The following is a 26946-nucleotide window of genomic DNA, read 5'->3' as shown; positions in this document are numbered from 1 at the left end:
GGGTTTTGTGGTCGCAGTTCCCAGACACATCTTTACGGCTGCTTCGGTGGGTGGCGCAACCAGCGCTGCAGGCCCACCAGCAGTATTGGCATCTACAAGCCCCGGCACTCTTAGTGCACTTTACTAGGGACTAACAGTAAATCCAATGAACCAATCATGGATACCAATCGCATGTACAATTTACAGTAGGGAGCACTTGCACTGCGGCACGGGTCAGCCGTGGCGCAGTGCCCTGAGTATCGGAAAACCAGCAAAACATCGGAGGCACATCAGCAAAAAGTGGAAGGGAGACTCACGCCAAGGTGCCAGGTCTAACATGTTGCAATTGCTCCTGCCCCATCCTGCTGTAGTTTATGTTGCCTTTATTATCACCCCTCCTGCCCTAGTTTGTGTTCCTTTGTTACTGCTCCCATTCTGCCTCAGTTTGTGTTGCTTTTCTTCTTGCCCCCCCCCCATTGTCTGTGTTCACTTTGTTCCCGCCCTTTCCGTCCTTAGTTTGTGTTGCCTTTCGTCCCGGCCCCTCCCACCTCAGTTTGCATTGCCTTTCTCCCCCCCCTTGAGCAACGAGAAACTCTAAAAAGATGTTGCAACTACTGCAAAACACCTTAAATCTAGGACAATAACCTACTGATCTGTCACATCCTACATTTTTACTTGCACTCCAGTGCACCTACTTGCAATACCACAGACAGGCCACACTGCTGTCTCGGGTGTAACATTACCAGACCATGTTTGGCTTGGCTACTTGCACCTTACCAGAACTAGACTTATCATTAAATTCGAACCCCTACGTGAAACCTTTCATGCGTATACCACATTAAACCGCTCCAAACAGGCTTCACTGTCTGGCAGTGTTTGACCCTTCTTGCCAGGGTACTTCTTTTTGCACTTTTATATAGCATGACGCTGACTTAAAGGTATTAGAGTGCTTTATATGAGCAACAATTATACTACACAAGTATGCATTACATTTTTTTTATTTTAGGCACGGGGAGATTAAGTGATTTGCCCAGAGTCACAGGATGTTGAGCGTTGACGCAGAGCTTTGAGCCTGGTTCACTAGCTCTAAAGTTGGTAGCTCTGACTGATAGGTATATCCTCACTTACCAACAGGGAAATGCTGCAGGTCCAGTGTAGTGGTCTCAGCAGTGCCTTGTTAAATTGCTTGTTGAAGTGCTGATGCACTGAAATTGGTGTCACATTGATTAGGCAGGCGCAGATCCTCTTTTTTACAGATTCATGGGGCTCAGTGCAGTTTGTAGTCTGAACTGGGTGTCACCACCACAGCCACCAGTCAAGGACAGTCACAAGCTGGTCCAAACCTTTAACTAAAGTGACGCAGTGCTTACCTACACATCTGTTCATCTATAGCCCCCAACACACATGGCAGGAGGGCAGGTAAAAATGTTGCTTACTTCCCAAGCCATGTGGCACCTACGATGTACTGCCCGGAGAGGTGGGGGCAGGCTGCTGCAGTGTTGGGGCAGGAGATAGGCAGAACTTTTGTTACAATGTTAAAGGAATATTTTAAAATAAGTAAATCCAATAATAGTAGGTATTCTTAAGTTGGTTTATTAGACATAGTTGGTAGTAAGGAAGGCCCCACCGGGAGAATCATCCAGCTGCTCAGCCCCACTCACTCAAACTGACCACATATTCAAACCATGCATACAAAAACATTCCAATGACATCACACACACAGGCTGAGCAGCAGAGAAGGAGAAGACCAGAATATAACAACTTTCAAAACACTGTGGAGTTGCATGTGGACCGGATGAGGTACCACTGTAATTTCAGCAGGCGTGGCAAGGAAAAACAAAAGCTGCCATCCGCAGCCTCAGAGCCAATCAGACGCACTGCTTGCACAGATGGCAGAGGTCCCAGCAGTCAAGGTATGGACCCCAGGATCAAAGTCAGAGTGCTGTATTTGTTTATGCCACAGGCTGCGATAGACCACCTTGTACGCAGCTCCTTATAACTACAGAGTTGTCTACGAGCTGTAGTTTGAGAGTCAGCACAGCGCACTTACGCACAGCATGCTTGCTAATTAAACAGAAGTCCAGTTAAGCGCACCTTGTGGGGTGGACCTTGAGTGCTATAATGCGTGTCTAACACATTTTAGTGCTGTGCTGTGGACACCACACTAAAATGCGTTAGTCTAGCACCCGATGTGTGGTACTTGGCAGGACTGTGTCCTAAAGCTTCATTTACAATTCCAACATCCATCAGATGAGCTAGACATTTTGTTCCATGTCTATATGATACAATGATAATATAAAGCTGTGGTACTCAAATGCATCCCTCCTGACCTTCACATGTGCCCCCTAGCTTGGTTATGTATAAAGTAAGAAACATTCTTATAACACTTTTTTATTATAACTTTTCACCATGCTGCACAGCAGCCACACTGCCCTACAGAATATCTTGAAAGACATTGGCAAAGCCAATAGCTCTGGCTAAACGCTTATAAAGTTCGAAAGGCGAGACCTATAGGCTACGCGAATGCTTGTTGTGTGTGTCTTTAGCAGCACCCTTTCTCATCATGAAAAAGTGTTTTTTGAGCACCCTACCCTTTGCGTGTCCACCCCTCATTTCAAATATGCATGAGCGTCAAAAGTATTATGCTAACGTTTTGGTGGAATTGTCTGGATTAGAGCTAATGCCACGCACATGAACAATTCAAACGAGCAGCACAGATGCAAAAAATAATAAACACAAAAAAACTTACTATGGAAAGGAAAGGCAAAAAGGTGATTCTAACGTGTAAAAATGGTTTGCACCTTTCATTCATGCAGGGGCAGGGTTCACTCCACACCTGAGAGCACTTCAAGTAGCGATTGCATCGATTAGAAGTCTGAAGCCATTTCAGCCCATGGCTGCAAGGCCCAGGGGCATCGCAATTCTGCACTTCTGTTGCCCCCTCGGCTTTGTAACACTGGCAGCTTTGAAAAGGGCGCTCTGGTGCGGGCCTCCTTAGTTATGAGTGGGAGCAAGGACCTTTGCAGCTGCCCACACTGCCCATGCCTAGCGCCGGCCCAGTTGCAGGCTTTGTATTTTAAGCACTTTAGAACACTACTCAAACGTTAAATTCAATTATTTTAATGTATTGTATTTTTGTGGCGCTGTCTAGAACTAAAGTGACTTCTGTTTATCACACAGCTGGCGATGGCACGCAGGTTTCCCTGAGCCACGATGCGTACCTGTTCATGGCTGGCAGACACAGTGAAGTGGAGAAGTGGATGAAAGCCTTCAGTCACATGACATGGGTGCCATTCACAGGTCAGGCATTGGACCTAAACATGTGGAGCCAAATACTACATATACGTTTGTGTAAAGCGAGAATTACTGTACTACTTCAACCTTTTTTAAACTATATTCATGTGTTTTTTAATGTAATGGTATTCAGTAAATAATACGTCCAGTCGACTAAATAAAGGAAAAGCAGCTGCTGAATCACAGTAGAGAGTAGAGTGAAGAGATAATGGTATCACCCGGTGGATCAGGTACACAGCCTTACAGGGTGATAATGGCTATTGTATTTGAACACATAATATCATTACATGGGGATAAGTATCTGTAGGACTAACTTGTTTAAGTTTATGCCGTGTCAGACTGTGGGGGTAAGTGTAGGCTGCTGAAAGACTGTGCTCTATGTCTGAACCATAAATAAAGACTGAGAAAAAGCCACGTCATTAGCCCTAACTGAAGCGCCTCTAAGATGTATGTCCAACATATACCATGGTATTTGTTCAACTACAACTGAACATTGAGATAATCTTGGTCTAGATCCATCGCTACAAATTATAAGGAGCACAGGCACATTGTCGTGAGGCTCTTTTCTTAGGCTTGGCTTCGTGGTTGATGTATTCATATGCCAACTCTTTTCTATACTACTATTATAAAGAGAGAGCTGAAACCTTTGAGGCGGGTAAACTCAAGAAGTACAGCACCAATCACAACACCCAATACAGCATTGTAAAGGGATGCAGCAGATGGACATAGGCTATACAGCTGGCCACCATAAACATTACAAAGGTCAAACAACCTTAGGGGTAAAGTAGTCCATTGTAGGCGTTGGTGTGGGCGTGTCAAAGTACACATGGGCGTTGGCGTGTGAAATTACACTACATTATTCCTCTGTGGGCGTGCAGCGTTGTCTAAAACAAAAAATGGCTGCGTACTTCAGTAGTGCGCCTTTCAGAACTAATGTGCGCGCCCATTCACGCTCCACCTTCGCATCTCACACGTCCGTCTACAAACACCAAGCTGCACCGCATTCACGCCCATTGCCATTCAGGCGCCATTAATCATATATAGTGCGGCGCAACCTTTGTGGGCTTCAGCGTTTTCAGGGGGGGCTGCAACTGTCACGCTTTCGCGTCCTCAGGCACAGGTGATGCTTAAAGGGGTCCACCTCCAGATTGCCCTATACTCCGATTGTAATAAATACACAGAGCATAAAGGAAATCAGGCGAGGGAAAAGGTAAGGGAGGGACCGGAACGGGAAGGGAGGCTGAAACGAGAAAAGAAGACACATATAAGATTACATACAAGAAATCACTGACTACGCTCATTCAATTCTCGCTAGAACACCACCTACCACTTGTAACTAACTGTGGACTGCTCTCCTCCTCTTTCGTGGCAGGTGTTGGATAATAACCTTTTACCCTAACGTCCACTTCTGTAATACATAAACCAAGGAAATAATCAAATCAGAAGGTCTCACAACATGCCCCAGCAGTTACCACTCTTCAGAACCATGCATACCTTCCAGCCTTCCCTTTTTTAACTGAAAAAATCCCCTTAGTTCATTCCAAATGCTGAACTTAAAAAATAAGTGTTCCAGTATTAATCCAAGGCTGAACAAAGTTATATCCGACTCATCAAATCCGATGCGGAACAAATATGTCTTTTCCTAGTGAAAACGATGACAGTTCCAAACATTAACAGCCAAGTTCATAAGCAAATAAAATGTTTATCCGGATAAATGAAACTAAGGTATTTACACTTCTCATCAAGTGCATGAGTACTCACGAACAGCTGAACTCCCAGTTACTCAATCCAATAGATCGCCAAAATCACTGGGTGTCCGTTCTCTTCAAACGTCAAAAGAAATGTTTCCAGCAGCCGCCAGAAAATGTGTGCATCCGTAGCCTGGATTCCAAACAACCCGCCTCGTGTTTAAACAGCAACACAAGCGAGTCTTGGGCACGCTCGGCAGCCGCCCTCTGCCGACAAACAATCCAAAAGGTCACTGCTCCTTGCGTGTCTCAGCCGAGACACACCACGACCTCGATGTAACTCGGACGTCCAGCAGCCGCTGAACGGATAACGAACAGGAAAACCCAAACGAGCTCAGGACCAGTCTCGAATTCGGGTAGCAAATCACGTACGGTTTGCTGACCGTGAACCGGCCACCTAAGTAAACACCTAGCTCCTCCCACTCATAGGCATTATGGGACTTGTAGTCCATGACGAAGCGCTGTAGTATCCTGCACATCCGAGTTTGGCTACTCATGCAGGTGCTTCACGTGGATCGTGGCAGATCATGACAGCAACAAAATTAAAATAAAAAGGGGCGCGCCTTTCGCCAGCAATGTGCGCGCACATTCACGCTCCACCTTGGCGTTCTGATGACGCGACATTAATGATATATAGTGCGGCGCAAACTTTGTGGGCGTCAGCGTTGTCAGAGGGGGCTGCACTAAAATTAAGAAAAAAAAGGGGGGGGGTCGGGGAGGAGCCAAGATGGCGACCGGAGCAGACCTGTAGGCTCCCGGCTCTTCCAGCCTTTCTCCGCCGCACCGATATCCTGGCATCTATCCTGGTGTAATTTAATATCAGATTGAGTGCGGCGCGGCGCTGATTTCAGCGGTGTGTTTCCGGTCTCTCGACCTGCCCGGCGGCCGGAGATAGCTGCGGTACTGCTTGCAGCCCTGGACCCCGCCTGCACAGTCACTTTCTGCCGTGCCCCGGAGACCTGATGGCGGCCAGAATACTTGATCGGCGCTGAAGACCCGAGCACCGGTGGGGACCTCGTGAAGCACTGTCCGTGCTGCGCCGCTTGCGATGACTTGATGCAGGCGGCGAGAAGTGAGCGCTTGCTGCGCTGCGACACCCTTCCGAAACGGATCCTTTGTTTGGGGCAGATGCTATGCGGAGAGTGTCGCTCGGCCATGTTTGCTTGCCTACGTTTGCCTGGCCCCACGCCTCACTACCCTGCTCTGTTACGGGGCGCCTCTCCGCGATGTATGCCTCATTGGCGCTGTACTTGGTGATATTGCAGCCCTGCATGGACGCTCGCCTGTGCCACACTCATCCTGGCGATTGCCTCGGAATTTCGCCATAATGGCTTTGTTTGGTGCTCCGTGTTGTGGGGGAGAGCGCCCGTCCCTGCCAGTGGCCTGTGTTGCCCCGCCTGAGATGGGGTCCGATTTTCAAGCACCTTCCTTGGGAAGTGAGAGGCAGGGGCTTCAGCCTACACTTTCTCTCGATATCATCCTGACTGCCCTGGGCGACTTCCGTGCTGATATGCACCAAGGCTACCAAGTACTGCGAGGGAAGCTGGACGACATGGCGTCGGCGCTGCGGCAAGGATGCAACGTTCTGATCCCGCAAAGCCTCCACTCGTCTTCGCCTGCGTTCCATGGGGATACAGTGCTTCCTTCTGCCCGCTGGACAGAAGTGCCCGCTTCCAAATCTATTGGCGCCCGAGACCGTCCCCCTGATACCTCTATCTGGGATACTTTGTTTCCCCTTTCACCGGAGAGTGCAACATTGTTGGATTTCTCATCGCGAGTGCCTTGGGACCTATCCACGACATTGCTGACCCTATCACCGGCTCCTGGGTTATGCCCTCCGACTTTGTTATCGAAGAACTCATACATTCTGCAGGTCTCTGAGGAACTCCCTATTACAGTCGGTGGATTTACTGGTGACTCTCGACGGCCATTTTGTGTTCCTAAGACACTCTCACTCTTTCTTTGGCCATATTGTATCTTTGTTTTGCTGTGGCTATGCCTAGTGGGATTCCGACGTTCGGGACAGGGCTGATGATTCTTCCCTCGCTGGCACTAACTGTCTGCCTGGTTGTGACCCCGGACTGAAACACTTGTTGATGCATTGATTACGTATTATGTGCGACTATTACCCATTTCAGACTGTACTCCCTGCTCTGCGCGCTGGCCTCTTCTCCATTTCAAGCCGCAATTATTGTGTTTTATCATTTTCGTCTCTTCTTTATGGGGCGACTATTTTTTGCGGGCTGGTGGTTCAGGGGCAGATGTTGCGGTTGATGGCTGCAGACTTTGTATTTGATTAGCCGGGGGGGATCCGGACCGGAACACTAAAACGGCGTAGGGGTCGCAGATGGCTGGGAGTCCGGGAGTTCTGTTATTGTGAGGGCTCCTCCCCGCCTCCTTCTTTTTGGGAGTGGTAGATCAGCTTGTTCTTTTCTTCCTCCCTATATTCAAGTGTTGAAATTCTTCGTTTATTATCATTTTCTTTCTCTTTCTTTCTACATTTTTCTTGCTTTCTCTCGCCTTTTTCCTTCTTCTTATCTTCTCTTGCTGTATTTCGGGTTTATGGGGCGATAGACACTCTGCTAGGGGGGGGGTAGGCCATAGCCTCTGCATGTGTGTAAGGTGGGGGTTATATTTAATTTTTGTTAGTTTCTTTGGGACCTATTTTTGCCTTTTTTTTATAATTTTTCCCTTCTTTTGGCCCGTGTTCAGGCATACTGGGCGAGGGGTGGCGGCGGAGATACGAGTGGGATGTTGAGATTGCTACCCTGTAGCGTGGACATTGTGTGGCCATCCTGCCTGCTCGGGACTGCTTGTCGAGACGTGGATTGACCGGAAACTGTAGCTAATGTCATGTCCCACCTGCATGGTCCTTGCTCTTATTTTATTATTTTATGTGTACGGAACAACACGACCTGAACTCAATAGTTGCACAAAAAACTTAAAAAACTTAACCTTAATTACTCCTGTGTCATGGTCTTGCGGCGTCCTCCAGTCTGATTTCTGCTTAATAACCGATGTGCTGCTGTATTACTATGTCACCGTATTGCATGCTCTAGTGCTACATGAGAGTTCGTGGCCGGCCGGATGGTTGTGGGCCCGTATTTGTTCTTTATTTTGTGCACAATAAAGGTTTTCAAAAAATTAAAAAAAAAAAAATTTAAAAAAAAGGGGCGCAGCTTTCGCCACCAAAGTGCGAGCACATTCACGCTCCGCCTTGGCGTTCTGATCACTTCTCACACGGCCGTCTCAAAACACCAACGGGCACCGCATTGACGGACCTTGCCATTCTGCCTACAAAATTTCACTGACAAAACAAAACTTTACTCCTTCATGCACGTAAGATTTGTCAGAAGTGGCTGCAGGAAAAAAAAAAGGGCGCACAAGCGCGCCATTCACTCACCGCGACATTCACGCTCCAACGGCTCCAGCGGACACTGAAGGCAGGCAGCATACCACACGATCAAAGCCACTTCACAATTAAAATTCAGTCCGGGCTCAGGCGGGGCCTCAAACCAGCCCCCGCAAGCACGGGATCACGCCGGGAACTTTCAGCGTACACACATTAACGTCAAGGACAACCCGCTTGGGAATTATATAACCAACACACTTCACAACACACAAAAGCTGCAAAACTTAAAGCTGAGGACGCACACATAACGAAGGACATGCAAATACGGGACAGCTAAGGAGGCACATATGAAGAACGCTGTTACTAACAGTGCATGCATAACCGGACAAAGACGTTCCAAAACTTTACACACATAACATTTCATACCAGGACAACGTCGGGACGGGCTGCTAGTATTAGATATAATACAACTAAATAGATTCTGGAAGCCAGGCTGTGTGCTTAGGTGGATGAGAAATGAGTGTACCGCTTTTGTTATGGAGGTTAGCCTAAGCATATTCTAATTATGCACCTGCTGTTTTCATTGAGATTAAGATAGAAATGGCAATTGCATGAGAAAGCACAGAAGGAGGCAAGATACCACACAGCCCTTGTGCGAATGAGTAAGTACATAAACATAAAGTAGCAAAGGCAAGAAGAGAAAAATTAAAATAAAATATTTGTAAAGATAGAAAAAATCTACATGCAAAATGTCAAGTAAATTAACAGGTCAATGCATTCTGGGAATGAATGCTTCATTTGACCTAATTTAAGAAACAGACATTTTAACAATGTAATGCAGAATGAAAGCCCAGGACAAAATATAGGCTGGGTAGTATACATAGAGTGATCTGCTGGTAACCTTACATGTGACAAATATCAGTCCAAAAGAAACAGAGGTACTGTATGGCAGTACGATATATGTAAGCGTTTACCAAAGCGCAGCCACGCCCGTGCAGGTGAGAGCGGTAGGGCGGTGGAGGGAAATTTATATAGACAACAAGAGAAAATGTATTATTTATTTAATTTTCTCTTGTGGTTGTCTGTCAAATACCCCCCCAACCCGGCCCAACCTCTTTTACCTGCATGGGCCACGGCTGCCAAAGAGTTGCCTGATTACCTCGACATAAGTAGAGTAACTTAAAAACTTGGCTCTTCTTCTGCCAAATTCTTCTTCTTATTATTACTTTGTTGTGTTATGCTAAGTCGATTTGTAGAGCGCACTAATCACCCGTGAGGCTATCCAGGTGCTGGACCATTTGTAGGTGTGTGGTCCCTGCAGAATTATTCGGAGCCAGGCTTTCGGCTTCTTTCGGAGCTCAAGAAGTGAGGCGGAGGCTCTGCTGTGTTGTGGGATGTCATTCCATGCTTTCGGTGCGATGTAGAACGAGCGAACTCCTGATCTGGTTTTGTGGATGCGGCGGGTGTGCGTGTGCGTGTGAGGCTCTCCATTTAGCCCTTTAGGGCCATATGTATCAAGCCTTTTGTGAATCGCAAAGGCCGAAATTCGCAGAATTTCGGCCTTTGCGAATCGCAAACGGCCTTTTTGCATGTTTTAGAATGTATGAAACATTCGCAAAATAAGGAATAGGAAAGTTTTGCGATTCCTTATTTTGCCATAGCATTTAAGGAATCGCAATTTTGAGATTCCTTAAACGCTATGTATGTAGCATTTTTGTGTTGCGAATTATGGTTAAGAATTCGCAAATTACCACCAACTTGTAGTTGATGGTAACTTGCGAATTCTTCAAAAAATGTACAATTTGGCATTTTTGAAGGTGGCATGTGATGCACACACATGCCCATAGGGCATGTATGTGCGCCATATACACACACATGTACATTTAAGGGGTGCAGCAGGGTGTCTTTGAGACACCCCTGCACCCTTGAAATAATTCTCAAATTGCGATTAGCAAATTGCGAATTCGCAATTTGAGAATTATTTCGCAATCATTCCTATGGGCCTCCTGGCCCATAGGAATGCATTGGGAATGATTCCTTAATTGCAAATTCGCAAAATGCGAATTCGCAAATAAGGAAGATTAAGGAATCGCTAAAAAATAGTGATTTTCTTCATACATACCATTTTGCGATTCCTAAATAGCGATTCCTTAAAAATCGCTATTTAGGAATCGCAAAAGGGTTTGTTGATACATATGGCCCTAAATCTCAAAAGAACCAATTCAAACCCCTCCTTCTTTAGTTCTCATTGTCAATCGCAGATGCCAGAGATACACTGAGGAAAGTTGTAAACTATTGCAGACGATCACAATACCCCCAAATGCTCTCGGAACTGAAAACAACTAAGTAAAGAATGCAAGTCTGTCATCACCCCAAGCTATACTTACCATCGTCCACCATACTAGGCTACCCTTCTCACCTTCTCAGGCAGTCTGAGCCTATTGAAAAGTGAAGACTTTTTGGACCTTTAAATTCCCAAATTCAAGCTGTCCACCAACAGCAAGCAATGCTTTTAGGATCAGCAAGTAACTCTTTCCTAGGAAACTTGCAGACATACATAACGTCTTTCAGAAAAGAATATCTTTTGAGGCAGTCCCGAACCAGTCATTAACCTGCACGGCTCTTGGCATTCCATGGATGAATTAAAGTCTTATTTATGGTTTTGAATGTTTTACATTGCTCAAAAGGATGAACACGATCGTGTGTATGGAATAAACTTTTTTTGAACTTTACGTTTATGGAATAAGACCCCGTGGTCCCCCTTAAGTTGTGCTCGAAGGTGCTCTCTCCCAAGAGGGGGAGCAATGTATTAGTTCTTGTGTTTTACATTGCTGCCATTCCCTATTTTGATGTACCCCGTTGTGCAGCCTCTTATTTTGTAAAATATTAATAACAATAACGATTAGACTATAAGTCTTGATGTTGAACATTTTCATATATGATCATCAGTACATATATAGGCACCATTGCTAATCGGCTACAAACGCGAGGTACTGTTGGTACAGTTAATGCATGCTAAAAGCCATGTGCAGCAAAGATTGCCAGATCGATTTATATGCACTAACTACGAATTTTCATATCCTAGGTTTTCATTCAACAAATCAGTGCATTCTGGGAGTTGTAGTCTGTTTGCTCCATAAGACCTTACACACTCCGAGAGAGACAACGGTACCTAACGCCAGTGTTGAATATGTATGATTATACCAAAAATGTGATGAATTAAATGGACATGCAGAGTATATTGTGTTGTTTCATGTATGTGTTTACTGTCAGAAGGCATGGATTGAATAAACCTTGGTAACTGGAGACTCGTCTCACCATGTAGAAGTGGAAGTCGGTAGGATAGTCTAAGCATTGAATGGCCACCCCCAAATCCCATGACCGCCTCCTCGGATTCTCTCACTACCACCGGGCAAAAGTGGCCCTCATCTCTACAATCATAAGCTATTAAGCTATTGCTAAACACAGCGCCCCCCCCCCCCCTGAGGTCGGCGCCCCTCCAGAGGTCAGCGCCCAGTGCGGCCGCACCAGTCGCACTGCCCTAAAGCCAGCTCTTGCCAGTAACATGCCACCGCTTCATCCACCTCAAATATTACTTTCTCTACACAAGCGCTAAATATTAAGTGTCAATGGCACCAGAATCTGCTCTTCAGCACTAAATCATCCTTCTGTCTGTTCATCTATCTATTCATCTGTCTCTCTGTCTGTCCATCTGGCTCGTCTGTCTATACATGTTCATCTTGTGCTGTCTGACTCGATGTTTTCTGTGTTTGACTCTATGTCAGTGTGCATGTGTGTTGTCTGTGTGCAGGTACTTCTGCGCGTTGGTCTGTGCGCTTGAGTACCTTTATATCTGTGTGGTGTAGATGTATCCCTGTTGATCTGGGGGCAGAGGTGCATGCAATCCAACTCTGGGCTAGTGTCACTAGACATGTCCTTTTTGTGTGCACAAGTGTCAGTAGATATTTTGCTCTTTCTTGATATGCTCATCTAAATGTGTGCTCTATCCTAGTGGGCGCAGTAATATTATGTCTGTCTATGTGAATGCACCATAGAAAATCCAGCCCCATTGTCTTTGTCAGAGCTTGTTCATATATAAATTCGCATTATAAAATAAATTCATGTTTTATTATTTCCACATTGCAGGTCTTTTTTTTAAAACATCTCAGTCCTGATTAGAGAGTAGCCTTGCGTGTAATATGACTTATACTCTGCTTAGTAAACCTACAGCCACATTATATGTCTTGATATTGAGCATTTTGTTATTTATTCATCGATACTTACTAGTTCTAAATACCATTCCTAATCATCTACAAACAAGGGGCGGGGCCTTGGGGAAAAGCAGGTACTCATGCTTCTTAAAGCCAACAGTTCCGTGACTCCAAGGCCTTTGTGCCCAGGGGCACCACAATCATGGTCATGTGTTGTGGCACCTTTCTTGCAGGTGAAACCACGGAGTTACAAACCTCAGAAGGTCTTTGAACTGCAAAAAACATAATTGTCAGCCATTTTTATGAAGGCAAAAGGAAGCATGGCTTACTCGAGCACGGCAGTCGTCTTGGAGGGTACAATTTTACACCAAGAAAGAAGAGTAAAAAACCAGGAAATCAACCATAAGAATTGTAATAGAAGAGCACGAAAATGTAATCTGTTATGTTTGAGCATTCTAGTAGTTGGGCGTGGGCGGAGTCACGGGTTGGAAGGAAGAGGAGGGGCACGGCCATGAAAGAGTTAGTTAGAGCAGGGACGGGGACGAAGTAGGAGTGCATGAATAAAGCTCCTTAAACATCAAGTAAGTGTCTGTCATCCTTATGCCCAAGACACTACAGCTGGCGACGAGGGTGGGATGCAGTGATCCACTATCCCCACGTGAAAGAGAAGAGCGCCCTGTCCCTGGGCAGCACGAAACTGTGGTCGCCGTCGCGACACGTGTGCCCCCGAAGAGATCACCGCCTGAGGACCCAGGCCAGCGACAACAGAGCCAGCTCCGCGATTCGCTGATCGCGTGGAGCCCTGCTTGGCAAGCGCGATCGAGTGCTCGAACAGAATTGCCCCGAGCGCTGCTTCGCGCCAAATCTGGTGAACTCACCCCTGATGCGTGCAAGTCGGCACGGTAGTGAAGAGGACCCATGAGTGAAGCGGCAGAGTCCGGGAGCCCACCCCGACCCGTCCTGAAGGGTCCAGCAAGTGAGGGTGTGAGGAGAGCCGTCGTTGTGGTAGCGCCTGCAAAACCGGCGATCCGGTGAATCCCAGTGATTGCACTGGCGTGAGAGGAATGAATGAAGCTGAAATCTCGTGTGAGCCGAGATTTCCCTAACGGCGGCCATCTTTGAACCAGGCAACCAGCAGGACAAACCCCTGTGCAGTGTGGACGCGGCCATTTTGAAGTCAGGCAGCACAGGGCTTAAGCAGAATAAACATTGGTAAATGCAAAAACAAGCACTGGAAAATGCAAAACAAGCATTGGTAAATGGAAACAAGCATTGGTAAATGCAAAAACAAGCACTGGCAAATGCAAAACAAGCATTGGTAAATGGAAAAAACAAGCACTGGCAAGTGCATAACAAGCATTGGTAAATGAAAACAAGCTTTGGTGAATGTGAAAGCAAGCACCGGCAAATGCAAAACAAGCATTGGTAAACACCAATCACACATTGATTAACGCAATCAACACCAGTGAACAGAAAGGTGACGCCAGCAATCTCCTGCAGAGATGTCAAATCCACCACAGGAGAATGGTGGCAATGCTACTGTGGCGACCCCAGCTGAGCCTCGAATATCGCACCTGCGTCCCCCTGAACCACTAACGCTGGTGGCTGGTGGAAGCATGGGCCCCCGATGGCAGGAGGGGCTAGAAGATTTTGAGGACTATCTTGAAGGGTCAAAGGTCACTCTAGAGAGAGAAAAACTCATTGCTTTGTGTAATCTGGTTGGCAAGGAAGTCAGCAAAGTGATCAAAGAGCTGCCGGCAGACGACAAAGGAACATACGACAAAGCGAAAGAGGCGCTGAATAAGAAATTCATACACAAAAGGAATGTGGATTATGAGAGATATGTATTCCATCAAGCTCGTCAAGACAAAGAAGAAAGGATGAGCACCTTCATCTCCAGGCTACGTCGGCTATCTCACTACTGCAACTTTGATGTGTTCTCGACGGAAGACGCTATCCGATTACGAGTGATCGAGGGTTGTCACTCTGAGACTCTGCAAAAGGAGGCCACAATCTTGATGAGATAGAAGAAATGAAAAGGGTACATGATCAGGCGGAGGAACACGCCAAATGCATGGAGACAGGAAGAAGTGAGAGAAAAGAACAAGCATTCTGGACGCAAAACACGAAAACTCGTAGGAGATCAGGTGATCGACAGAGAAGGTCCAGACCGGCCTCTCGTCATCAACACAAAAGGACGTCGATGCTACGAGTCCAGCCGGAGAGACAAGAAGGCCGAACATGCAAGAAAGTCAGAACGGTCTAGAAAATGCTATCGATGTGGGTACGATTATCCGCATGCAGATGTGTGTCCGGCGATGGGTCAACAGTGCCACAAGTGTGGGCGAAAGAACCATTTTGAAGCAATGTGTGGCATATACAACAAAGAAAGAAGAGGTGACACAAACATGCTGCGGCCTGATCCCAGAAGACATCACGCCAAAGCAGTGCAAGACAGGGCGATGTCATTCTCTGGATCATCCCATTCCAGCCGGGACTCTCGTGTATCCCATTGGACTAGGAGGTCACCGAAACGATCACCGTCGAGAGAATCACGATCAACGTCCGCAGAGTCTGATTACACAGATGAATATGTTTGCATGGTATCAGACCCAGATCAACTGAAAAGGTACCCCCCACTGGACATAAGAGTGGGAACACATGAGACACAATTCATGCTCGACAGCTGGGCATCCCTAAACTACATGCCAGTGAAAGAATATAACAAAATGAAATCACCACCTCAACTGAGTCCAGCACACGTAAGAGTATTCACCTGGATGGCGAAGAAACCACTTCCATGTTTGGGCAAATTTGAAACGACTCTCAGCCATGAAGACAAGTCTGTGAAAGCATACATCCACGTCATTGAAGGCCCTGAGGCTGAGTGCCTCCTCAGTTTGCCGACTGCAGAACGTCTCCGCCTTGTGGAGATCCTCTATAGAGTCAGCGATGATCCAGACATAATCCGTAAGTTCCCCAAGCTATTCATTGGGCTAGGAAAGATGAGTAAATGTCAGATCCGCCTGCACATCAACGATCAAGTGCGCCCTGAGCTCAGCACCCCCGACGAGTACCGTTTCATCTTCAGCAAGCGGTGGAAGATGAGATTCAGGAGCTGCTACAAACTGACATCATTGAAAAGGCAGATGGCCCCACACCATGGGTGTCGCCAGTCGTCATCGTTCCAAAGAAGGGCACTCCGGACAAGGTACGCTTGTGTGTGGACATGAGACTTCCCAACACTGCCATAGAGAGGGAGCGCCACCCGGGTCCCCACCTGAGTGACATGATAGCCGCCCTGAATGGAGCCAGAGTATTCTCTAAACTTGACTTAAATAAAGGCTATCACCAGCTGGAACTCCATGAAAAGTCAAGATATAGAACAACTTTCGCTACCCACATAGGCCTGTTTAGATACAAGAGACTGAGCTTTGGCATTTCATCAGCAGCCGAAATATTTCAAGAAATGATTCGTCAAACCATCCGACACATACCCAACTCGTTGAACTACAGTGATGACATTTTGGTATATGGGTCGAATACACAGGAGCATGACAAAGCGCTAGATCGAGTATGCCATGCCCTTCTAGAAGCCAACCTGACCTTAAACAAGGACAAATGTGAGTTCCACTAATCCACTCTCAAGTTCTTTGGCCATGTATTCTCGGGAGCGGGCATGAGGCCTGACCCGGAAAAAGTAACTGCACTCAATGCGACCAAGAGTCCTCAGGATGTTGGTGACATTCGTTCATTTCTGGGCATGGCGAGCTACTGTGCCAGATATATAAAAGACTACGCCACCATCAGTCATCCATTAAGAAAACTCACCAAGCAAGGCAACCGTTTGTGTGGAGCCCCCAGTGTGAGAGGGCCTTTCGGGAAATCAAACAGGCCGTGGAGGCTGCGGACAACCTAGCATACTTTAGCCCCAAGAGGAAGACCGAAATAACTGTGGATGCCAGTCCAGTGGGTCTGGGTGCCATCTTAGCCCAGTACGACAAAGACACTGATCAACGGCACATAGTGGCCTATGCCAGTCGCAGCCTTTCCGAAACTGAAAGGGCATATTCTCAGCCAGAAAAGGAGAGCCTCGCAGTTGTCTGGGCTTGCGAGCACTTTCATGTCTTCATAAATGGTAAACATTTCACCATGATAACGGACCACCAGGCGTTGGTCACCATATTTGGCAACTCCAATGCAAAGATGCCACCTAGAATTGAACGATGGAGCCTGCGCCTACAGGAATACACATACACAATCATACACAAACCGGAGAAGGGGGAAAACCCTGCGGACTATATGTCCCGACACCCTCAGGCATCCCAGCCTTCGCCCCGTCAATAGCTGAGGAATACATACACTTTGTAGTTGGATCAGCCCAGCCTCCAGCCATTCCATTAGAGGCAATCCAGGAAGCTACTACCCGAGATAACATTCTTCAGAAAGTGATGCGCCGGCTGCGCTCTCAGAGATGGAGACATGACAGTGAGGAAGAGAATATCGATCCTCAGGTCCGCCAAGAAATGCAAGCATTTAGGCACATCAGTGATGAGTTATCTGACACCTCGGAGGGGCTCCTCCTGAGAGACCATCGGATTGTCATCCCGAGGCAGCTACGACAAGGAGTCATTAACCTGGCTCATGAGGGCCACAGAGGAGTGGTCGCAACCAAAAGAAATCTCCGTGAGCGAGTCTGGTTCCCGCTGCTTGATTCCATGGTGGAGGCCACCCTCAAGGATTGCCCCCAGTGTCAGCTAGTTAGTCATGGAACACCCCCAGCCCCGCTTCAAATGACTAAGTTACCCAGTGGGATATGGCAAGAACTAGCCATGGACTTTTATGGACCCCTCCAATCTGGCAAGTATGTGGTGGCTATCATGGATGAGTACTCGAGATTTGCGCAGTGCTTAATTTGTAAAATATGAAGTGCAGGTGCTCAAATCTTTGTCGGAGGCCACACCTACTTTTCGCTGGCTCCACCCACTTCCTTCATTGGCCCCACCCACTTTCTATATGAGCTCCACCCACTTCCTCAACTGGCACTGCAAAAAGACAGATGAATTTCAGCAAAGGAGCCTTCCTCATAGTAAGGTTTGATAGGAGGTTCCCCTACTACTTCTACTTCTAGGAACATCCAGGCTAGTGTCCTACGCTCAATATTTCATCAGCCTCAAATCACACATGCAGTCTGTCTTAAAAAACATTATTACCTAGCTGCAGGCGGGTTAGAAAAGCACAACATTCTGATAATACAGTGCTCTAAATGGGATTTTACAGCCACAAGAAACTCACTAAAAGAGATATCACAGAAATACTCCTCAGTCCTGAAGCAGCACGCAGGCGGTGTAAAATGCACTGAATGCATTTGGCTCAAATAATTAACTGTAGCTGCAGTTAAACATACCTAATGAAGTATTTGCACAAGTCATCCACAGCCCCAGCCTGTGCCTGTACCTCCCTGAGCTGAAGATTCCTAAAATAAGAACCTCTTTCCCAGTACTGCTCTCTCCACAAGCCCAGGCTTTCCCTCCTGGCCCTGAATATTCCTGGCCTAGGAGCATCTTTCCATAGTCCCAGCCTATCGCCTCCCACAGCACTGCTGTTATCAGAATACCTGTGACCTGTCCACACCCCCGGGTATAGCTCCCTCTGGCAGCTGTCCCTGTTCTAGGAACCTCTCTCCACAGTCCCATGCTGCCTCATTTGTTGCAGCATTGTCTACTAAGAGCCTCTCTCTGCCTCTCTTCTCCTTAAGACCCTCTGGAGCCTGCTGCACCCCTCCGAGGACCCTCCTGCTCGCTGCCAGAAGTTTGAGGCGAACCTCTTTCCCCAGGGCCGGTGCCAGCACTTCTTCCTATAGCCTGCTGCCTGAGGTACCACCGGCTGGGCCAGGGGCTCAGCCTGGTAAGGGCTGGCGTCAGCCGCCATGACTATTTCAACAGGAGCCTGGGAAGTGGGAACAGACACCGCTGCAGGGGGTGCGTTCTCTCGAATTACGCCACCTCTCTCTGATCCCGGATTCTCTTACTGTCTGTGACCTAAGACCCCTCGGTGCCACCTTAGCGGCCCTCACACACACTGTGGCTTCGCTGGTGATGCCTCTCTGACCCCTGAGTCTAGCACTCTCTGCGACCCCCCAGTGATGTCTCTCTGCGTGCCGTCTGCCCCCTGTGTCTGGTGGTACTGTCTGAGGCTGCGAGGCACCAGTTCTGTACCTCTGCCCCCTGCCCCAAGTGTGGTACTCTGTGGCCTCTGTGATGTCGCTGTGACTCTGCCCCTTGAGGCTGGCACTGTCTGAGGAACCAATGTGTCCCACTATGAGTGACCCTTTCTTGTGAGCAAAATCAAGCAATGAAGACGAGGGAATCATATAGATATCAGGAATTGCACCCATTTGAGTCTAGCTGCTAATGTTTCAGATTGCTTATGTGTGACATTTTCATACATTCAGCGGATTTATGAGTCATTCAATGACTAAATGTGTGGCACTTTCTTGCGACCAAAATCATGCAATTAATTCAATAGAAATAGACAAATATAAGAAATCACACTCATGTGAGCAACAAGAAATTCGAACTCTGCAGCAGGTGCTTTTAAAGCGATTATTTAATTTCTAAAAAATCAGCACCCTCCACCACAAACTCAGCTTCAGCTGCGGCTGAACCACATGTAACAAAGGGATCTCTGTGACAAAAGCTGCAATCCACTGAGCTATCCACATACAATACAGTTAAATACAATACAATATGCCGGTACCAGTAGGCATATTAACCCCCTGGGCTACTCCATGGTTAAAGTAAAAACTGAAACGGCCACTAGATAAAATTCTGAGCTATCTCCAGCGGGAACATGAATCACCTGCCTCATCTCTGACATAACAAGTCTCTTTGCACTGGGAAAATAAAGGCTGCTGCTTCATTGTGCCACTGTCAATCACGGATATTTAACACTTTTCACTAATAAATCATAAAAGCTGATATTTAACACTTTTCACTAATAAATCATAAAAGCTGCTAGTTTAGAGAAAATGTCTGTAGTAGCGCGCACTAGTGTACGCACGTCACGTAAGCCACGTGACGTGCCGCGCCCACGCAGGGCTACGCGGCTGCGTAGTGGGTTGGCGCGTAAGACCGTTAGCGGTCAGTTGAGGCGCGGCGCTCTTCAGGGTTAAACGTATTAAATAAAGACTGTTAACATTACCTGATTGCAGCGTCATCATTGCTGGGTACAACACAACTTTACAATGGCGACGAGGGTGGGATGACCATCTCCACCCCGCAGTGAACCGACGACAACCAAGCAACCACCCTGAAGAGCGCGGCAGGGCCGAACAACTACACGCTCCTCTAGAGTCCAGAACGGTGGGAACGAGGAGACACGTGGAGCAGTTAGCCACGAGGTATCGTCCACAAATCAAGGAACGAGCTGGATACCTTGGTAAAGATCGAAGGGGCTGACACAGGTGGTCCCCAGAACCACACGAACAAAGCAGAACTAAATAGTGCCCCAGGAAGCCCCAAGGGACAAACAAGCTATCAGCCCACGATCAAGAGTGAAAGAATGAGCATCCAAACTGGATACGCGATGGCGCCGGTGTAATTCCTGCCCAGGCCAGGAGAGCCGCTAATGAAGTGGGACGACTGGAGGGAGTACATCGACAACTTCATTGGCGTGCTAGAGGACGAGAGCGAAGAGACGTTCAAACCACCAAGAAAAAAACGTATCCTGCTGTTGAACCTAGGCCCGGAAGGTTTGAGAGTGTACAAAAGCCTGGTGCCGAAGCAAAGGGACGACACGGATGACGATGTATACGCCCACGCAATCGAGGACCTGAATGAACATTTCAGACCGGCGGTGTGTGTATTTGTGGACAGGTTCAACTTTCAGCAAAGGAAACAGCGGCCAGGAGAGACGGTAGAGGAGTACGTGGCGGCGCTGAAACGGCTGGCTGCCGCATGCAAGTACCACAACTGGGAGGAGGAGTTCATAAAAGATCAAGTGATAATGCACACCACATGCGTTTCCGTGCAGGACAAGTTGTGGGCCAGTGGAGAAACCACCCTAAAGGACGTAATGGTCATTGTCAAAAGAGCGGAGCTGGCGAGGAGATGTGCAGATGCAACTAAGAAGGAGACGGCAACCAGCACTATGGTGAACAAGATTGACGAAGACGTGACCCGTAAGGACCAATCGACAAAAAAGTCCACGGAAAAGAATGGCGCCAAGTGGAGCAGCAATGGCGGGCCTTCAGGAAGGAACGTGGGCGCCAACCGGAAACCATACTACAGGTGCGGTAATTGGACGCACGAGGCGCATGAAAAGAAATGTCCGGCGTTCCGGGCAAAATGCATGTACTGCGGCATAGTTGGACACTTCGAGAAGGTGTGCAGAAAGAAAGCCTCCAAGAACACGGTGAGACTCGTCGGCCAGGATAGTGACACGCAGGAAGACACACCGGAAGAGGAAGTAACCACAGTGCTGGGCATATACGATCAGGTACTGGGAGCGGATGTACAAGTCATGAGTGTGGATGGAAAAAGGTCTATGAAGCCGGTGTTGGAGATGACTATAGGAGGAGTCACGATCAGTGTAATAGCGGACACCGGTTTGACGTATACCATTGTCCAGAGGGCCGTGTGGGAGGAGAAGTTTGCACCACGGCTAGGGCCGGAACTGGAGAAGCTTGATATCCGCCCAGTCACATACAACGGGGACCGCATACCCATGGCGGGGTTCCGACCACTGAATTTCGAATTCCGAGGCCGATCGGCCCACTGCAAGCTCTACATAGCAGAAAAGGGACCATCGGTGTTGGGATGGCTGGACCAGGGTGACCTAGGCATCAAGTTGGATCCAGGGGGAGTGGAGCAGATCTTATTGACGGAACATGAAGAGTGGCCGGACCAAGACAGGTGGAAGAAGACATTCCCCAAAGTGTTCGGAGGCACAGTGGGGAAGCTGGAGAAGTTCGCACATAGGATCATCTTGAAGGACAAGGCAGTACCTGTGGCGCACCGAGTCAGGAACATCCCCATAGCGGTGCGGGAGGCCGTGCGAGAGGAGCTCCAAGAAGTGGAGAGGAAGGGAATCATTCAACCCATCACATGTGCAGAATGGCTATCGCCATTGGTGGTGGTCAAGAAGCCCAACGGGAAAGTCCGGCTGTGCGTGGACCTCAGGGAGCTCAATAAGAATATAGTTGTGGAAAGATTTCCCCTGCCAAGGATAGAAGAGATGCTGGCCAACACCCGAGGCATCAAATGGTATTCCACCATCGACCTGACGTCGGCCTACCACCAAATTGCCCTGCATCCGGAAAGCCGCCGGCTCACGTTGTTTATCACCCCGTTCGGGTGTTACCAGTTCCTCCGCATGCCATTTGGACTGGCGTCTGCAGCGGCAGTGTTCCAAAAACTGATGCACCAGCTATTCCATAAGAGCACCGACGTCCAGTACTTTCAAGACGACATCTTGATAATGGGCCGAGACAAACTGGACCATGATGCAAAACTGGAGAACGTGCTGCGGATTTTGGAAGGAAAGTGTCTCACCGCGGAAGGGTCAAAGTGCCGCATCGGAATGTCGTCAGTGACATATTTGGGACATGAAATAGGCGTGGAGGGAGTGACCCCCAAGACGGAAAATGTCAAGGCGATCCGTGAAGCACCTCCTCCAATCAGCAAAGAAGAAATAAGATCATTTCTCGGCATGGCCGAGTACTATGGAAAATTCGTGCAACATTTCGCCTCCAGAACCCATCACATGAGGCAACTCACGAAGGAAAACACTGAGTTCCGGTGGTCAGCAGAGACACAAAGCGAGTTCGATGACATCAAGAAAGCGATCACAGAAGCGGTTCCCCTTCAAGGGTATGACCCCCAAGGCAGAGCGGTCCTAACTACGGATGCCAGTGATAAGGGCTTGGGAGCAGTCCTGATGCAGGACAGAGGGCAAGGACAGATGGAAACTATAAACTTTGCCTTGCGCACGCTGTCGGACACCGAGAAACGATACAGCGTCATAGAGAAGAAGATGCTGGCAGTAGTGTGGGCCACTGCGAGGTTCCGGCAATTTCTGTGGGGCATATGGTTCCTATTGAGAACAGACCATAAACCCCTGCTCAAGGTGCTGACGTCAATTGGGCACGCTGAAGCCACACCAAGAATATCAAAAATGTCGTTGAAACTACTAGAGTTCCGGTATGATGTGGAGCATGTACCCGGGAACAGGAATCGTGTAGCAGACTACCTAAGCAGAGCGGCTGCGATGGAATCCAGTGATGGAGATACGGCAGGAACCGAGGAATGGGTGGCACTCACAGAGGACCAGGAAGATTATATCAGCCTCACCGAATGGAAAAAAGCATACGACGAGGACGCGGTGCTAAGGGAAGTGAAGCAGTTTGTGACACAAGGCTGGCCTGAGAAGAGAGCGCTGGTAAGGGAACTCAGACCCTACTATGAAGTTAGAGAGGAACTATCGATAGGAGACAAAGGAGTATTTGTGCACAGGGGGGAGAGAGTGATACCACCCACTGACCTCGTAGACCGGTTACTGGACACACTCCACGAGGGACACCTTGGGATCTGCAAATTGAGGCTGAGGACCAGGCAAAACTACTGGTGGCCGGGAATGGACTTGAAAGCAGAAAGACACGTCAGAAACTGCACCAGGTGTCAAGGAGCAGATAAAACCTTAAAACTTCTCCGACCGGAGATGGGGAAGTTTGAAATACCAAAGAACCCTTGGGAGGAACTGAGCGTGGACATACTGGGTCCGGTGCTGGACATACAAGGAGTGCAAAAGTACGGGTGTGTCATGGTGGACAGGTATTCGAAATGGCCAGAGATTATGATAAGAGAGACCATGGACACAGATGCTATTATCAAGTTCCTAGCAGACACGTTTGTGAGAGAAGGCATCCCCAAGGTGGTGCTTAGCGACAATGGGCCTCAGTTTAAATCAGAGAAGTGGAGCAGATTCATGAAAAGGAATGGCATAAGTGTCAGGCACACGGCTATTTATCACCCAGCCGGCAACGGTTTAGTGGAACGCTTCAACAGAGTGGTGATGGGGTCAATCCAAGCTGCCATAGCCGATGACAAAGACTGGGAGGCGGAGATTTGGCACATGATCTGGGCGTACAGGATAACCCCTACCAGCACAGGATACAGCCCGTTCCAAATACTCCGAGGCAGAGAACCTTTCACACAGGACAATCGAGTGTGGAAAGAAAAGACAATCACCAGTGAATGGTCGCCCTCGGTGGTGCGAGCCAATCTTGAGAAAGCCCAAGCAACATACACTGAACACTATGATCGCAGACGGAATGTACGGGACACTGGTTTAGAGAAAGGAGAGTGGGTGCGAGTGAGGTTGGCTAATGTGCAGAGGAAAGGAGAGAGTAAATACAGCAAGCCCATGCAAGTGAAAGAAGTAAGAGGCAGAGCGGCCCTACTGAGTGATGGCAACGTATGGTCACAAGACCGCATGGCAAGATGCAACAAAGTTGTGAACTGGAATCAGAGAACCACGGACTGGGAAGATGAAGGAACAGAGTTGGAAGAGCAGGAGGCTCCCGATGGAGTACTCGAGGAGAATGGAGAAGACGCACAGGAACTAGAGACAAGAGAGCACGAGTTTGAGTGGATGGCCCGAGGAAGTAGGAGAGAAGGAGAAGCAGGCGCGGCTGCGCAGGAGTCGGAAGGAAGTAACGAATGTGAGAACACCAGCACCCCGGTAAGACTGACCCGAAGTGGCAGGGTGGTGGTTAAACCAGCAAGATACAAAGACTATGAGTTGAACAGTGGACAATGAGGACATATCTCCATGTTGGGTAAAAGGGGGAGATATGTAGTAGCGCGCACTAGTGTACGCACGTCACGTAAGCCACGTGATGTGCCGCGCCCGCGCAGGGCTACGCGGCTGCGTAGTGGGTTGGCGCGTAAGACCGTTAGCGGTCAGTTGAGGCGCGGCGCTCTTCAGGGGTAGACGTATTAAATAAAGACTGTTAACATTACCTGATTGCAGCGTCATCATTGCTGGGTACAACACAACTTTACAATGTCCGCCTTCGATGGCACTGCATTTACAGCACAGAGAGAAAACGTTAGTGTGCCCATTTTCCAAGGCGCTATGACGTGCTGGAGCCCCCTCCCCATTCTAGTAAAAAACATACCAAATGTCATCAGTAGCAGAATAATAAATTAATATCCGACTTACCCGAATCTCTTTATAGCTCTCGGAATGATCCACTGAGAGGAGCTGCTGCTGGCGTGGCACTGTGGAACTATCTTGCCTCTTCAGAGTTTGAGAGCGAGCCATCTTGCCTCAATCTGTGCCACCTGCTCTCACTATGACCCAGACTCAGCACAAGGTGGGCTGGACAGGGCACAGCAAAAGAACATGTCGAGGTCAGGAAGAAGTGAAGACCGGCTTTCTCCTTTAACTCTGGGCCGTGCAGCAGGAGATTTCCTGGGTGCCTTGGGGCCCGACTGGCAGGCAGGAAATTCAACATCCTGACACAGAATGCGTGCGGACCGGACATGGCTACTCTGTAACAGTGTGTCAATGCGGGACCTCCTGACACTAACCGGGGAACAGCAGAAAGCAGGTTTGACTGCACAAGTTTAAAAAGCGTGGTATTTGATGCATTTCATTAGGAACGTAACTTGTCTCTGCAGAGAGCAGTTAGAGACGAGCTTGCAGCATTCTCCTCAATAGTATTGTCCAGACACCGACCCTCCCGCAAGGAGAAAGTACTACTGGAAGCAAGTGTGAATCCTCTGCCCTTGCTTGCCCCTGACAACATTTCTATAAATGAAAGCAATACCAACCATACGCTGCATGGCGCCCCCCTTCTCCTGGGCTCATCAGATCTCACCCTGCGGATCAGGCTGTAAATCGGGCAATCCCTCCCCGGGGGCTGCTAATGGAAACTTTCATTAGGATCAATCGCCGCTGAGATGTCAGGATGCCCCCCTGGCCTCGTGTATTTATTATTTTAAGTAAGTGAGCTGAGGGGAGAGGATCTGATGCCAGAGAGCTGCCCGCCCTGTAAACTTGACTCTGAAGGAAAAGGGCTGGGGGCCTGGGGGCTTGGGGGTCCTGAGCAGAGGGGTGCCCTGCCCCCGCCCTGTAAACGTGACTCTGAAGGGCTGGGGGCTCGGGGTCCTGGGCAGAGGGGGCGTGTGTGTGTCCCCTCGGCCCATTGATCGCGCATTAGCTCTTGTTAGCACTCAGTGCAGGATATTCAAATGAGCTCGGAGGATTACCCATGACCACGAGACAGGCCTCCTTTATTCTCGTGCCACAACAACACCATTCCCAGGGCCCTTCTGGGCCCCGCCCCCTCTCAGTGGGCAATTATCTCGAAATTTGTGTACCACGAGTCTGCGGGATCCGGCAGCCTCTGAGAAATGGGACAGAGTTACACAGAGGGGACACCACCAACGGAACAGTGATCTAGTCTTGTGTAGCGCCTGCTTATTGCCTTGCACTTCGAAGCACCGTCTGAGGCATAGCAGAGTGTGATCTTCGCAGTCACCTCTGCTGTGTAACGCCAAATTGAGCGAGATGCTGTAGACCCGGCCCTGTAAATTAAGTGCCGGAAAGCACCGGCACAAATTAAGCACTGGATTTCCGATAGCCCAGTTTGTGCCATTCACTAATGCTTCTTGCACGATTGCGGTGCTTGATGAGGTGTTTGCCGCATGGGGTGTCCCAAAGGAACTCAAAACAGACAATGGTCCTCCTTTCAATGGCCAGGAGTTTCGCGAGTTCACAAAGCACCTCAACTTTAAACATCGAAAGGTCACGCCTCTGTGGCCATAGGGTAATGGCACCATTGAGCGGTTCATGGCGACTCTGAAGAAAACGTTCAAACAGGCCACGCTCGAGAAAAAGGACTTGCAAGTTGCCCTCAACGAAGTTCTGCGAGCATACAGAACTACACCACATGCTACCACCGGAAAATGCCCGGCCACTCTTATGCTGGGGCGACCCATCAGAACAAGGGTTTCGATGTAGGAAAGTGCCCTAGACCAGTGTCTCCGACACGTATCCACCAAGAAGTGGCCCTGGCTGATCAAACCAGTAAGGACAAAATGAAACTGTATGCGGACAGTCGACGGAGAGCCAAGTCTCCCTCATTACAGACAGGTGACTGTGTGGTGGTCAAACAAGAACAATCCCGGAAAACAGATTGCACGTTCAAAAACGACCCTCTGGTCGTCACCCACCAAAAGGGCACCATGGTCACGGCAGCGTCCGAAAATAGAAGGATCACCAGGAATGTGTCTCATTTTCAAAAGTGCACACCCGGCATGAAAGAGGCGCTTGAACCGGATGGAAATCCACC

General features: G+C 48.5%; 1 protein-coding gene across 1 annotated transcript in view; it reads left to right on the top strand.

The window, feature by feature from the left end:
- The window catches only part of LOC147702885 (rho GTPase-activating protein 24-like), a 293148-nt gene that overhangs the window by 21398 nt on the left and 244804 nt on the right, over window positions 1-26946 (top strand). Inside the window, exon 2 of the mRNA XM_086928841.1 lies at window positions 3160-3279. Within this exon, the coding sequence (XP_086784967.1) occupies window positions 3160-3279 (120 nt within the window). The remainder of the gene's footprint in view (window positions 1-3159; window positions 3280-26946) is intronic.

This window comes from Lissotriton vulgaris, chromosome 7 (assembly GCF_964263255.1).
Source record: "Lissotriton vulgaris chromosome 7, aLisVul1.2, whole genome shotgun sequence".
Taxonomy (NCBI): domain Eukaryota; kingdom Metazoa; phylum Chordata; class Amphibia; order Caudata; family Salamandridae; genus Lissotriton; species Lissotriton vulgaris.
The sequence above is the reverse complement of the archived record's forward strand: the minus strand, read 5'-3'. Positions and strand labels throughout refer to the sequence as shown.